Source organism: Haplochromis burtoni, unplaced genomic scaffold (assembly GCF_018398535.1).
Source record: "Haplochromis burtoni strain Fernald_Lab_line unplaced genomic scaffold, NCSU_Asbu1 Contig_110, whole genome shotgun sequence".
NCBI classification, from domain to species: Eukaryota; Metazoa; Chordata; class Actinopteri; order Cichliformes; family Cichlidae; genus Haplochromis; species Haplochromis burtoni.
In genome coordinates, this window is record NW_024582471.1 from 919,662 (window position 1) to 933,878 (window position 14,217).

The following is a 14,217-nucleotide window of genomic DNA, read 5'->3' on the forward strand; positions in this document are numbered from 1 at the left end:
AAAGCACCACTGAACGACACAGGAAATCATTCCTGCCTGTGGCCATCTCCCTGTACAACGCATCCACTTAACACACTGTTTGCTGCTACAACTACACATGTTTCTTTTCCAACTATTTATTTATGAGTGAAGTATGTATGTGTATATATGTATATATTGTACTATTCTTAGTTAGTGTATTGTCTGTCTTGTCTTAATGTTGGTTTAAAATGGAGCACTGTAACAAAAAATAATTTCCCCCAGGGATTAATAAAGTATTCTGATTCTGATTCTGATTCTGATAAAACAACACTCCACGTTGTAGAACTGTGTCCCTGCACAGTAGGTGTGTACCTCACATCTGCACACCATCTTATCATTTTTGCTTTTTTCCTCCAGTAAAATGACGCACATCTCTTTAATCTTCAGTGATACAAAAACAAAAAGTTTCATGGGAATAAATAACTCTTAATGACTCACGAGCTGCAGACAGCTGGACTCTGATTAAGCAAGAGACCGATCACAAAAATAGCTGCAAAAACACGCGCACGCACAGGTTTTATAATGCTGTTTATTCTCACAATTGGTTACATTGATAAAGTGTACAAATCAGTGAGCAGCAAACGGAAGCAGACACATCCATCAGTGGGAAATGGATAGTGTATATATGTGTGTGTGTGTGTGGGCGTTGTTTATGTGCAAGACTGACAAGAGATGCAAGGAGTCCACTGCTGCTACAATCTTCCTCCTCACCCTCCGGTCAGCGGTTCAGACGGAGCAGTGGACTCCCAGCTCTCGGTACACTGTACAAGGTGAAGATATAATCCATAACCTGCTGTGTTCTGCAAAGCGGAGCTTGTTGTAGCGTTGTGACTAAACCGGGGACTGAGACGATGACAGTCATGAGACTTTACTTGCCCCAACTAATAAAAATCAGTATATACCTTTTATAAAATAGAATAAATAAAATAAAAAATATTTCTGTTCAATACGTACAGTCTCTCTCTCTCTCCCTCTCTCAACCATCCTAGAGCGTGCGAGGCTTTTCAGGACTTTCCGTTTCTCCAGATCAAAAGAATGCATAGATAATTGCTAAGTTAAATTCAGCATCAACTTAACTGCCAACTGTGAGCGCTTCCGATCGCCTCCGTGTTCATTATCTGCTCTCGTATTTTTCTTTATCTACAATGTATATCAGTATTTTACACTTTGGCCATTTGGTGAATTTTCAAAAAATAGAAAAGAAAAAAAAAAAAGGCATTTCATTAGAGGAAAATAACAGGCAAAGAAACACATTAAAGAAAAACATAGCTTATAACGATGATTAATGCCAAATGTTACATGAAATCGGTATTATGTACACAAAGTTTTTGTCATCTCGTTCACATTTCAGCATCCTTGTGACAAAAGAAGAAATCATCTCCGTTACTAAAATAGTTTCTTTAGGTTCCCCCGTGGAGCCAACAGACGAAGTGCAAGACAACATGCTGACCGTTAGCTAAGCCCCCCCTCAAGTTACTGCCTCAGCCCCTGTCAAGCATTTCTTTGTTTTTTTAGGCCACTTATTTATCACAGAAAAGTGACGCAGCACAAACAAAAACAGGCAAAGACGAAGACCGGGAATCAAGGTCTTCGTCAAGGAAAATACCCGTGACTTCAACTCAGCCTCCTAGTAGATGTGCCTAGTTTGAAACTCCTATGTCGCCTCGTTCTCAAGTTTCTGAAAACTTGACCTCTGACCTTGACGTCAAAGTGACTGATATTCAAACTTGTCCAAGACTTTTAGTAGATGCAGCTATGGCATCAAATCCTACGTCACCTTGTTCTCGAGTTATCGCCCTCACAAACTTAGGTGTCCAGGCCTCACAGCTACGAGGGGAAACCCTCCACTCTGCTGCACCCACCCGGAGGACTGACCTGGACGGTCAACCAGAGAAGTTTGGTGACTTCTGCATTGGGTCTCCATAAGGTAAACTTTTTTACGAATGTGCTACAATTGTTACTGCTCCCTTATTCACAGCAGGTAGCTTCATGTGTTTGATTTGGAAGATTTGTTTGTTTTTATCTTTTCCAACTATGGGATGTCATTCCAGACACGAAGGCATCTCGTCCTGGGAACTTGTGCATAGTTACTGAACCACAAACAATTCAAGGGACGGCTGCAGCTCGACATCTTCAAAATCTTCATCTTAAAAAAAGAAATCATGGAATTGTGCAGTATTAATCTGGAAGTTTTGACATTTTAGTTAAAGCAAAAATAATGAATTTTGGACTTTAGATTTTTAAATGCTGCGTCACATATCTGCAGTAACTCTTGAAAGCGTATTACGCGCAGACTAGCATCTCCTGCTAACAGCAAATGTTCAATTTTGGACCCTAACAATGATGAACGTCTTGAACAGACTTTATATGTTTTATGAAGAGTTGGACCATATTTTTTAATCCGGCTGTTGTTTTAACATTAGGCAGTCATTTTGAACCAGCTGCTAGCAATATGATGCTAAATGTCAGAGGCCAGGCTACTCCGTCTGGCATAGAAGTTGGTGTCCTCAGTAGAAAGTGAGCCATGATCCATTCTGCACCGACCTTCTTAGTCCCAGGATAACCAATCAGGTACACACAGTGAAAAATGTACCACCATACTGCAGCAGGTTGAAATACAAACACAGATTACAATTATGCTTTAGTGTTTCTATTTCTTTAAAAGGAGCCTATAAAGAGAGGACAGAGCTCTGATGTAGCAGCATCGTCTGGAAAAGAAGCCGAGAGTGAACCCAAAGCTTGACAGGCTCTAATCAGGGGGTTTAGCAAAAGGTCGCCTAACAGAGTATTAATCTGCTGCCCCACACCCAGGAGGGAGATGCGTTGTTGTGAGGATCTTATGTGATTTTTAGGTGACATAAAGGACTTCATTAGTTATTACCATACATCCAAGCTTGTCAGATATGTGATAATAAGGAGCTAGCAGGTGAAACTGGAACTCTGCACAACACAGACACAGAGCGAGCGGTTTCATTACACTGATGAAATCAGACGTACAGTGAGTAGGGAAACACAAGGCGCGTTCAGCTGAACACAATCCTGGAGACAGACCGATATAGAGTCCATTAAAGTCCGTCAGTCTGGGTCAACACGTCTCTCTGCTGGCTTTCCTCTAGAAAACATCCACAGCTAAAGAGAAAATTGTCCTCTCTCTTTCTCAAATCACAGTTCACATCAGCTATGGACTAAAAATCATCACAACCACACCCAGGTATAAAAACGCATTCCTCAAGTGTTCCTCCAGGCTTGTTTGTGTTTTTTTAATGCCACCCATGATCTTTATTAGTTTAAGTGAAGTCTGATGACCAATACTGAGGTGGGATTTAAAGGAATAATCCGTCAAACTTCCTCTAACATGTGTATTAAAGAGCAGCAGCATGCTGAAGGTCTCCTGTGTTTGGAGCAGCACTGTACTAGAGAGAGAGAGGGTCAGCGCCACCCGCCCTCATCTCATCCTCCGTTATGGCTATCTTCTGTCATTTCCTAGAGGGATGGGAAAAGAATAACAACGTAAACAAGGAAATGCACGAAGTATGTTTCGGGTGAAAGGTCACCACTCGTTCAGACGCGGGGCTGACTCTCGCACAGCTGATGAGAAAGAACGAATAAGACAGGATAAACGAACCGTGCGACTTCTGATTTCTCACCCTCGAGTCTCTGAAAGCAGCAGCAGTGTATTGATATTGTATAGAATGATTCACATTTAGATAAAAAGCTCATGCAGGGTCAAGTGGTTGGAGGGTGTAGACTGAAACAAATCTCTTTATCTTCCAATGATCATCCGCTGATATGAAACTTTTCATCTCCTTACGGTTACAGTCTACTGAAGATGATGAGCAAGAGAGCTCGGGGGGGAGGACAACCCGGTGGATGAGGTTGGAGGAGGAGTGTGGCCAGGTGTGAAAGGTCATGCTGTCAGCACAGGCACAGACACAAATGCACAAAGAGCATGGAGAGATCAGCGGTTTGGCGGCAGCAGCAGCACACAGGATCACTTCCTACTTCTTCACTTCCTGCCCTCTTCTCCTCTGCTGCTGTGAGCTGAGGGGAATGAGACCTACTTCTATGTACACCATCGCCTGCATGGCCGGCACTCAGGTGGTCCTCTTCAGATGTGGGGTTGGTGCCTTTTTAATTCTCACTTATTTGGAAGAAACAGACTTGAATTGCGGCTCAAGAGCCAATTAACTCTTGAGGTGAAATTCCAATTTGCTTCCAAACCAGTGAAGGAGTTGTGACAGGTTAAACCCCCCCACCCCTAAAAAACCCAAGGGTTTTACTGCGTTTCCATGGCTACTGGGGTCTGTGGTGGTGACGGGTTTTGGCAGCGATGCGTCGAGTTACTATGGTGACTTGGGGCCGTGGTCGAAAGCCGGTAGTGTTTCACCACGGTTACTGTGGCAACTCTGTGACAGGTCTCTTCTGTTTGAGGGTGTCGATGAGAGACAGGACGCCTCGCTTCACACTGGTCGACACCCGGCGGGATACCGAATCGCCGGGAGGCAACGAACCGCAGGCCTTCTGGGAGGGCGGTCGAGCCACCAAACACTTCTGATACCGCAGCTGTAAGAGAGCAAGGGAGAGAGAGAGAGAGAGAACAAAAAATAGAGAGAGACAAAACCGCAGAAGACAACACTGGAAAAGGCAAAAGTGTGTGTGTCCGTGTGTGTGTCCGTGTGTGTGTCCGTGTGTGTGTCCGTGTGCGTGTCCGTGTGTGTGTCCGTGTCCGTCCGTCCTTGTGGGGATCAACAGCCCTTTTAGGGAGCGATCCTCAATCCCCGGGCCTCGGACCGGTACCGGTCCGAGAGTCGTTTGGTACCGGGCCGCGAGAGTTGAGGCTCGGGTGTGAAATGTATAGTTTTCAGGGTTTTTATCAGTTTTCAGCGTTATTTTGTTTTCGTTTTTATCGTTTACTCGGTTTTCCTGGGTCTTTTCACGTGTGTTATAAATAAATCTTCTTTTTTTCGGTACCGGTACTAGTTTTATTTTGTTGTATTTATCCGCGACACCTTAAAGGCCAGTCCGTGAAAATATTGTCGGGCATAAACCGGTCCGTGGCACAAAAAAAAAAAAAAAAGTTTGGGGACCACTGGTTTAGGGGAACAAAATCCCAGTCCCCACAAGTTTGAAGGCATTTTTGAGACTTAAAATGTGGTTTTAGTGTCAGGCTTATAATTGGTTTATGGTTAGGTATAGGGTAAGGGTTGGGTAATCATTAAAAAAAAAAAGAAAAAAGCATTATGTCAATTAGATGTACCCACAAGATATGACCCAATGTGTGTGTGTGCATTTGGAGGGTTGACTGCACCAGTCAGACTGCACCTCCGCTAGCTGTGATCAATAGTAATGACTAATGATTCTTGTCACCATCAATCTGTGTGTGTGTGTGTGTGTGTGTGTGTGTGTGTTGTTTCTCCATATATCCAAAGTTCTGATGTGTGATCAATAGTGCAGTCAGCAGTCGACCACAGCAGAGGAGGGCGAGTAACCTCCACTAATGGGATGCATCGCAGCATAAACAGCGCAGATGGGACTCTGGGTTTGTGATCACATTATAATGATGAAATGGAAACACTGTGAAGGTATTACGGCTTTAACACAATTGTTATTACTTCAAATCCATATACAGTACATCCTGTTTGAGAAGTTTTCAGCAGAGCAGGAAACACCGCTGTGTGCAATCTAAAGCATTTACCATTTAAACAGAAAATCTATAGCGGATAACCTGCAAGGGCATCCACTGCAATTTAACTGCTTTATCCTGATCTAAATGCATGTTTCAAACCAGCAACGCTTTGACATGGGGTCCCACTGCAACTTGAGCAAATCGTACTGGTTAGAGCATCTGTCAAGACTGAACAATCAAACCCCAACTACACTACCGCCAAGGACATCCACCTTCAGAGAGAGGAAGGCTCTAAAGATCTTCCCGTCTGTAAAACCTCTGCATCAGCAGCATTAACATCTGTTGGTAAATAACTTAACAAGCTCTTTGTTAAGTGCAATCAAGAGTTCAGAGATTTAATTAAGCTACAGAAAAAGATGCAAACGGCTCAAAGTTTCTCTTCTTTTACCCATTTAAAGTTCTTTTACATCTAACTCTTAATCCATGTACGGACCACAGAGCTGAATTTCAGCTTGTGTGACTCACCATACAAGCTGCCTGTACGGCCTCAGACACGCTCCCAGCATTGGGCTCACACCAGAAGACGTGACAGTCGAAACGATGGCCGCCAGCGTCCATGATGAAGGCAAATGTGTGCACGTCACGCCCAACGCCCATGAAAGACAGGAAGCGAACACGACACTCTACCAGCACATCCTCTTCATCCTGCGGACAGAAAGTCAGAACTCTTTAGGCATTAGGTATTAAAGAGCTCACTCTCATCAGTAATTTATTTAAACAGCTACAAACAGCAGCTGGGCTGTTCAAGCTGAACGCCGTGACTTCTTCACACACACGGGAGTGGAGTTTCTGTGTGAGCTGCGATTCATCGCTCGGGTCAGCGGCTTATTTTCTCTCGCTCCAGAATGCAAGGTTTGTGTTTTTTCAGCATTTTTCTAGAGTAACACATTGAAATAAACAGTAAGCTGTGGACTGTTATGGATTTATATATTTAGAGTGTCTTTCTGATGAGGTCTGAAAAGGTTGTGCTCACTGGAGCCCTTCCTGGAGAGCAGTCTCTTCTATATGTGTCTCCAGAGGTCAGGAGACCAGTCGGGGCTCTTTTATAGGATTTAGGAAGATATTAAAAGACCTTCCTAATTCCTTTTAGACTAAAGGTGAAAGAGAAAGCAGTTTTGCTCGGTCAATGTGTTCTAGAAACAATTACTACAGAGAAATCCATTTCAAATAATAATAATAATGAAACCAAATGTAAAGCAAAGTTTCACACAGTGTGATTACAAACTGCTGCTTATGCAACGAGGAGCGGTATATCAGCCTTGGCCAACACCGACAGAGGCAAATCCAGGTTTGCATGAGTTAAAATATTCCGACTTTGGTGGCAGCTTAGCTTCATGCTGCTGTTGGTTCTTCAGTCAATCCTGGAGAAAAGCAAAGTGAAGTCAAGTGTGAAAAGTGTCCACCATTATGGGTTTTTTTCTGTTTCTCACGTAAGTCATGAATGCAAAAGACGCCTTTTCCTGTTCCGACCAGCAACCAATCAGCAGTCCACATACACACACACCGTCACTCATTTTGATCTGTGTTGGTTTGCGGAGGATGGTGTATGTGTAGGTTGCACACCCTGTTTGCATATGCTCTACATACGGTAATCAAATATGCACGCAAACACGATACTATAAATCAAACATTAGGGGGGAATATTCGCGAGTTTCCAACTGACTTCACGCGAGTAAAACGAGGCAAAACTTTGCTTGGTGTTTGGTTTGACTGCATCATAAGAGCTCAACAACATCAGACCTGTCTGACCTCGTCTTTGCTGATGGTGACCGTAGCGTCGGCTACATTGAGGGCCACAGGAGTCCAGTCGTCTCTGCTGGAAGAACCGATCAGACTGTCTATAGCTCCATTCAGTATATCCATGCCTGATGTAGAAGGTGATAAAACAAAACATTTGAACTAAATAAACATTCAGAATCAACATTAACATTTCATCACTCTGTGTGTATGTGTCACACCAACCTATCGGTCTGGCCACAGGCATCATCCCAAGATAGAGCACCTGAAACTTCTGAACCAGCTCCGTCTTTGGTGTGGGGAACTCTGCTGAGGAGAATTCAACACACATTTGAATAGGTGCTCATAAGAACACATAACATAAAGTACACTGAACTGCACCACGTTATTACAATAGAGGGTGTATTAAGAAATTTTAAAAAATAAAATAAAAAAAACCATCTTATTTTAAAAGGCTATTTTTTAAATTTTAAATATACATTGCCTAAATTATACATTTTACATATGAATCTTCATCCAGATGTACGGCACGTGTCCATATGATGGTCGGACTTGCCTCATGCGAGCATGCTGTTATGCTACATACCAGCAACAATGTGAAACTCACGAATCGCTTCTTCCTCACAGTACGTGTTTTGATCGTTACCGGTGAACGACTGTGGAATTAAAGAGTGCTCGCGCTTTAATATTTGAACTGGTATCTTTGAGTGTTTGCTGCCATCATAAATAAATAATCTCCAAATGTAGTGTTAAATATTTTAAACAAGACTTCTGTTGAAATATGTCACAGTAGACTAGAAACACATGTTTTCTTACATCATAAAAGTTATTGTCAGTAACCACAGCGGTTCGATTTGAGAAGCTGACATGAGCAGAGCAGTCAGTGTGTGTGTGTGTGTGTGTGTGTGTGTGTGTGTGTGTGTGTGTGTGTACACAGTGATTAGTTCAGCACAGCTAACGTCGTCTCTCTTAGAAAGACTGACAGGTGACAGGAGATAACAGAGTGAGTTATGACAGGAAGCGGATGCTCGTTGTCACATCTCTCATTAAACTGACTGAAAAACAGAGGCACAGAGTCTATTTTTACCATCTGTCGGACATTTAAAAAAAAATTTTTTAAACTTCCTCCTTTTTTGTAAATCTAAAGGTGAGATGATGAACTGCACTGGACCACAAACCTCTAAATCTGTCAAGTGGAAAGAACTGCTAGGCAACCTGTGGCGTTTTTGATCGTTACTATCACACTTGGTGCAGGTTTCTCTCTAGTGCACTGATTGAAAGTTGGTAGGCGTGAAGCACGAGGAGCAGTAGCAGCACTGGTCGAATGATGGAGAAGGAGGCAGCAAATTTTATGAAAAAGAAAACGCATTAAGCCCCGGTCAAAAATCAAGGCTGCAATAATAAATCTCTCCTAAACCATCTTGTTATAAATTCTCATTAACTAAAAAGGACATTACGATAAAAAGACAGCTATTTTCTGACACATTCAGTCTCCCAAATGGCCAGTTTGGACGCATCTTCAGTGCCACAGAAATGATAACTCCCCGTGCGTCTATTGACGCAAGACAGTTGTCACATTTACTCCCTCTTACACACACAGACAGACAAGGAGCTGCTTTGTGTAATGTATGAAGCCTACCTTGTAAAGGGAGATCGAGTCCTGCCTGCATCCTGTCATGGAGGGAGCCTCCTGCCATCGCTTTGGCATTCTTTCTCTCTGTCATTATCTGGAGGAGAGGCAGGGAGGGTTAGAGAGGGAAGCAAAAAGAAGATACAGAAGTATGAGGAAATGGCATGTAAAAGAAAAAAAAGCCAAAGTGATATGCCGTGACAGAGACACAGGGGAGGAGAGCGAAGAGACAAAGCCGAAAAACAACAGAACGTGTGAGAGTGCAGGAGGATGGGTGAGAGAGGGAGATGAAAGCATAAACACAAAACCCTGGAAATGTTTCACCCTTGATACTGTCATGCTGTCTTCTCATTTCACCTGAAGAGCACAGAAGTGCACTCACACAGACACACACAAATTAAGCAGGTCACACTCCTCTCTCCAACACAGTGATAGCCTTTTCTCCCGAGCAACACACACGACGCTCACGAAGCAAGTAAACTGCTTCACCCATTGCTTTCACAAACCCCACTTAAAAACATCAAACGTATGTTGTCGGTTTTTTTTTATGCTGGATTAACAGGGTTCTTACGCATTTTTCAGGTACTTTTTAAGCACTTTCAAAGTCCATTTTCAAGCTTTTCCAGCACATTACCAAAAATAAAATAAAATAATGCATGTTTCACTTTGCATCACCTCAGTAAGACCATGTAAAAATTAAAACAAATAATCTCAGGTCGACTTAAACGTCCTTTGTTCCCCTTTTGTAAAAACAGAAAAATGCACCACACAAAAATACTGAATAAGGAAATGGTTGCCTTATATGCGTATAGTGCAGAAACTCAAAAAAGACATCAAGTTGTTAGAGATATTCATCTCCACTTGAAAAAAAAAAACAACCTCACAAAACAAGAAAACTGCACCAAACGTCACAATAATACTCAGCAATTGTAATTGCAGAGAAATACTGCATTTCTTTTGGTCATTTCATTTTCGAGCAAGAAGCTCACCCTTTTTGAACGGAAAGACAAAACAAGTGAACTGGAAGGAGAAAAAGAGAAAAGGAAAAACGATGCTGACAGATGCAGAAAAGGATCGATCAAACGGCGAGAAACAACTCAGAGCTCATTAAGGGAATGTTGTTGGAATTCAATAACTTTAAGCGTAAAAACACTGAAATGCAGGCACAAAAGCAACAAGACAAAGCAAAGACACCAAACAGTTAAAAGAGCAGTTACCTCACCATGAAAGGTAAGGTAAGATCCATCTTTTGATTTATGATTTTCTGGAATTAAATGTGAACCATTTTTTTAAAAGGTGTTATATGCTATAAAATACTTTTAAATAAATTAGGTGAGGAAAATGAAAGATCCAATTTTTCTATGTTTGAGTCACAGTAACTTAGAGTTACTACAGTTTCAAGCACCACATCTGACATTCAAGCACTTTTCAAACCTTGAAAGGACAATATTACAATTCAAGCGTATTCAAGGACTTCAAGCACCCGTACGAACCCTGGATTAAAGACTTTAATCAAAATAAATCTTTATTAGCAACCAATTCTTCTTTTCTTGTCAGTTTTCTATAAAACAGACCGACTAGGGGGAAACTAAAATGTTGTTGTTAGATCGGGTGTGACGAATATGGAGGGGGAGGAATGGCTCCTCTACATTTTCAGCTAAAAACACTTCAGAGGCGAGCATTAGTTAAACCTTCTGAAAAATAAAATATTTTCATCTCGACTGCATATAAATGAAGAAATCATTCGAAGGTCTTTTCAGACGCTGAATATAAAGTTCGCCTTTTAATGAGGACAGTCCATTAACTAAACGTTCAAAGCAGACAACAAACACGCAGTCTGAATACTGCCCTTTCAGCCCTGTTTGAATTCACCTGTATTCATCAAACACAGCAGAGAAAGCTCGCTGGTAACTGTGTTTGGGAGTGTGCTTTGACTGTGTGATGGATGTTAAATAAGATAAAGCACTGCAGCATTTCTTCAGCACCATGACTACAGATTAATTTTTTTGCTTTATGGGTTTTAAGATGAGCTTGCGTGCTGAATAATTTTGTGCTTTTAAAAACATAATAAAAAAAAATTAAACTCCATCAACACTACATTTTCTTCTCCGTGAGCCTTTATGTTGAGTGGGAGGGAAAACATTTGTCCAACTACTTGGCTAGCTTCATCACATCCGTCTGCCAAAATCCCAAAGTTAGCCTCCTGTGTCTGGAACCTCCTCCGGCCTGAACAACTCACCCGGGAGCAGATCTCGTGCAGGCTGGTGGCGATGGCTTTGGCTGGTGTGTCACAGCGGAACACATGACATTTCAGGATCCTGGTGTTTTTATCCCTCGCCACATATGCAAAGTCCCTGAGAAGAGGAAAACACAGAGTTGCTTTACAAAAAAACAAACACACAGTCACAAATGGAGATGAGGTTTGCTGGACGAGTTTGGTTCTACTTGGAGAAATTTTAAAACAAAAATGTGTGTGTGTCTACTTTTGAGACTGACAGGTCTTTGAGACAGATGAGAGATGAAGTGACCTTTTGTAGCGGGATGAATATAGGACGGACACATGCACACACACGCAGAGACCACAATGGACCCCAAAGATCAATAGAGCAGCGTGATGCAAGAGGGAGTTGAATAGAGTAACAGCAGGAAAGAACTTTCCCCTGGGCCCACTGGAGCCGAAAACAATTTAACTCAGCTGAACAGAAGGAACGAAGAATAAAAAGGAGGAGGGAAAGAGATGGGATGGAGAGAGGGATGAAGACACAGGATACTTTAAAAAGAAATGTAGCTGCAGCAAATTAAACCAGAGCATCACACACACACAGACACACACAAAGACATAAGCCAATGTAAATAACTCCCTTCAGGCTGCGTTTCAATATGAGATGTAATAGTCAAACAAGGCCTGAGGGCTAACAGGATTCCTGGACGCAGATTCTCAGGGACGTTCTCCACGAGACATTCCTATTTACGCGCGCGCGTGTGTGTGTGTGTGTGTGTGTGTGTGTGTGTGAGAGAGAAACAAAGTTAAAAAAAAATAAAAATACTTGTAGACAGACAAGGACAGGGGATGTGACCTTCATTTCCTCCATGTCTGAATGCATGCACGCAGTGGTACAGAGTACATCAAGAGCCACTTTCAAGATGAAACAAAATGAGACTGAGAGAGGAAATTAAACAATAAAATGATGTAGAGGTACTCTACAGGAGGAGCATTGCAGACTGAAAAGGAAGGAATGCGTTTACCTCTCTCTGTATCCAAGGAAGCAAAGAAGGAAAGGAAGACAGGTTAGTGGGAGGGAAAAAAAAGGGGGAGAGAAAAAAAATCCATCGCACCAGTGAGCGTTATTGCCGGGTGACAAAAGGTTGCAAAGAGATGCACTTTCACATAGAAAATTAACCTTGAGTGACATATTCACTTCTCCTGCCGTCTCCTTCTCTAACAGAGTTTTAGTGGCGGTACGGTAAAATGCACGTATATATGCACACAGATCTCAGCAGCACTGCAGGTGATCTTAAATGCAGAGTTACTCTGAGCTAAAAATATATATGGAATATAAAGGAAAAGAGAGAAAATGGATGAAGAGAGGGACTCGGGGTGACGGAGAAGTCAGGTTGTGAACAGTTAGCCTGCTGAAGGCTTGCATATCCTTAAAAGACATAACGAAAGAAGCTTTTTTTAAGCCACATAAAAAAATTAATTAAAAAATTAAAAAAAAAAAAAAAACTAGAGCAAGAGAGTGGGTGACTCGAAAAAGGAAGGAGAGAAAATTGGAAGTGAATTGTAACAATGTACAAGATAAAGATAAAAGCCTAAAGACGAGAGCAGAATAAAAGACCCCGAGATGAGAAGAACATAAAAGTCAAAGGAGGATTGGAGAGAGAGGGGGCGGGAGAGAGAGTGGGAATGATATCTCATTTCTAATATAATCTTATCATCATGCCAACGCCCCTGAAAATGTCAAGGTTGCTGTGAGGATGTGTAATCGGTGGTGATAATGAGTTTCGCAGCACATGAAGAGAGGGCTCTGGGGGCTACGGTTCCAGTGCTGACACAACCACTTCACAGGGGTGTGTGACACAGAGAGAGGCAGAGAGAGGGGAAAATCCCAGCTCTGTGCAGGTTTCAATACAATCCACATGCTCACAGACCGTGACTCGTACAAACGAAAGAAAAACTGGGCTAAAAAACAACAACAACAAAAAACAACTTGCATAAACTTACACCAGCATGTAGTCGTTAATTTTAAATCTAAACTGGAGTTCATCTTTGCTGACACACTGAAAGAATTCTTATCTTGCATTTTTAATCAAACACGAATTACACTGTTTGGAGCTTCTCGCTGTTTTTTAAAAATCCATTTTAACACGAAATAAAAGCTTCTTAATTAAACTTCTGCACCTAAACAGACCCTTAACAAGACGAGCCTCACCTGTAATCACCTCCATTACATGTCAGAAGGGCTCTTTTGAAAAAAAAAAAACCAAAACAAACTGTAGTGATAAGCACCTCCAATTACACACATCTCACAAAAAAGAAAAAAGAAAAAAAACACCCTCCAAAAGGCCTCTCATCTGTGGTTTCTCCTCCTTTTCTTTGTACTTTAAACATAAGAGCAGGAGTGATGCTTCCAAAAGTGAGGATGAGATGTTTAAATGTACTTACAGGGTCTGTCGTCCTATCCTGGCAGGTAATCCTGTGACCGGCAGGCGTATTTACAGACTCACACCATCAATTTCTGGTGATACCGAACTGCACTGCACGCGCGCTCTCCTCAACCTGTCTGCTCCACACCCTGTGAGCACTAACCATGCCTCCCCCTCTGGCAGCCTCATTCCCCTCTCCCTCTCTCCTGCCAGATCCCCCTCCCTCTGACCACCTCCTCTTCTCCTCCTCCCTTTGCTGCAGCCCACTGTTCAGACTATCCAGCCATATGTGACAGATCCCAATAAAGTATTTGGAGAGGGGGAAAAATTGCTTGTGGTCCATGTGGTGGAGGGATTTTCAGCTTTATTATACGGAATAACATCGACACCTGCGCGATTACGACTGCGTGGTTGTGAATGAAAGAAGAGAGACGCACCCTCAAGGCAACAGGATTGTGAGGTTCTGCATATTCCAAAAAGCTTTTAGCCTCATCCC

The 14,217-nt window shown here is 42.3% G+C and overlaps 1 protein-coding gene across 8 annotated transcripts in view; it reads right to left on the reverse strand.

Annotated features, from left to right (window-relative positions):
* Window positions 1–536: 536 nt before the first annotated feature.
* The window catches only part of apbb2b (amyloid beta (A4) precursor protein-binding, family B, member 2b), a 54,288-nt gene continuing 40,607 nt past the window's right edge, over window positions 537–14,217 (reverse strand). For 3 of the 8 annotated variants that reach the window (XM_042223387.1, XM_042223383.1, XM_042223384.1), the window contains 7 exons: window positions 12,321–12,326; window positions 11,314–11,428; window positions 9,084–9,171; window positions 7,670–7,753; window positions 7,448–7,572; window positions 6,173–6,352; window positions 537–4,584 (listed from right to left, as the gene is read on the reverse strand). In XM_042223387.1, the coding sequence (XP_042079321.1) occupies window positions 4,414–4,584; window positions 6,173–6,352; window positions 7,448–7,572; window positions 7,670–7,753; window positions 9,084–9,171; window positions 11,314–11,428; window positions 12,321–12,326 (769 nt within the window). In that variant the 3' untranslated portion in view covers window positions 537–4,413. The remainder of the gene's footprint in view (window positions 4,585–6,172; window positions 6,353–7,447; window positions 7,573–7,669; window positions 7,754–9,083; window positions 9,172–11,313; window positions 11,429–12,320; window positions 12,327–14,217) is intronic. The other 5 variants (XM_042223385.1, XM_005928268.2, XM_042223386.1 and 2 more) reach the window with 5 other exon arrangements.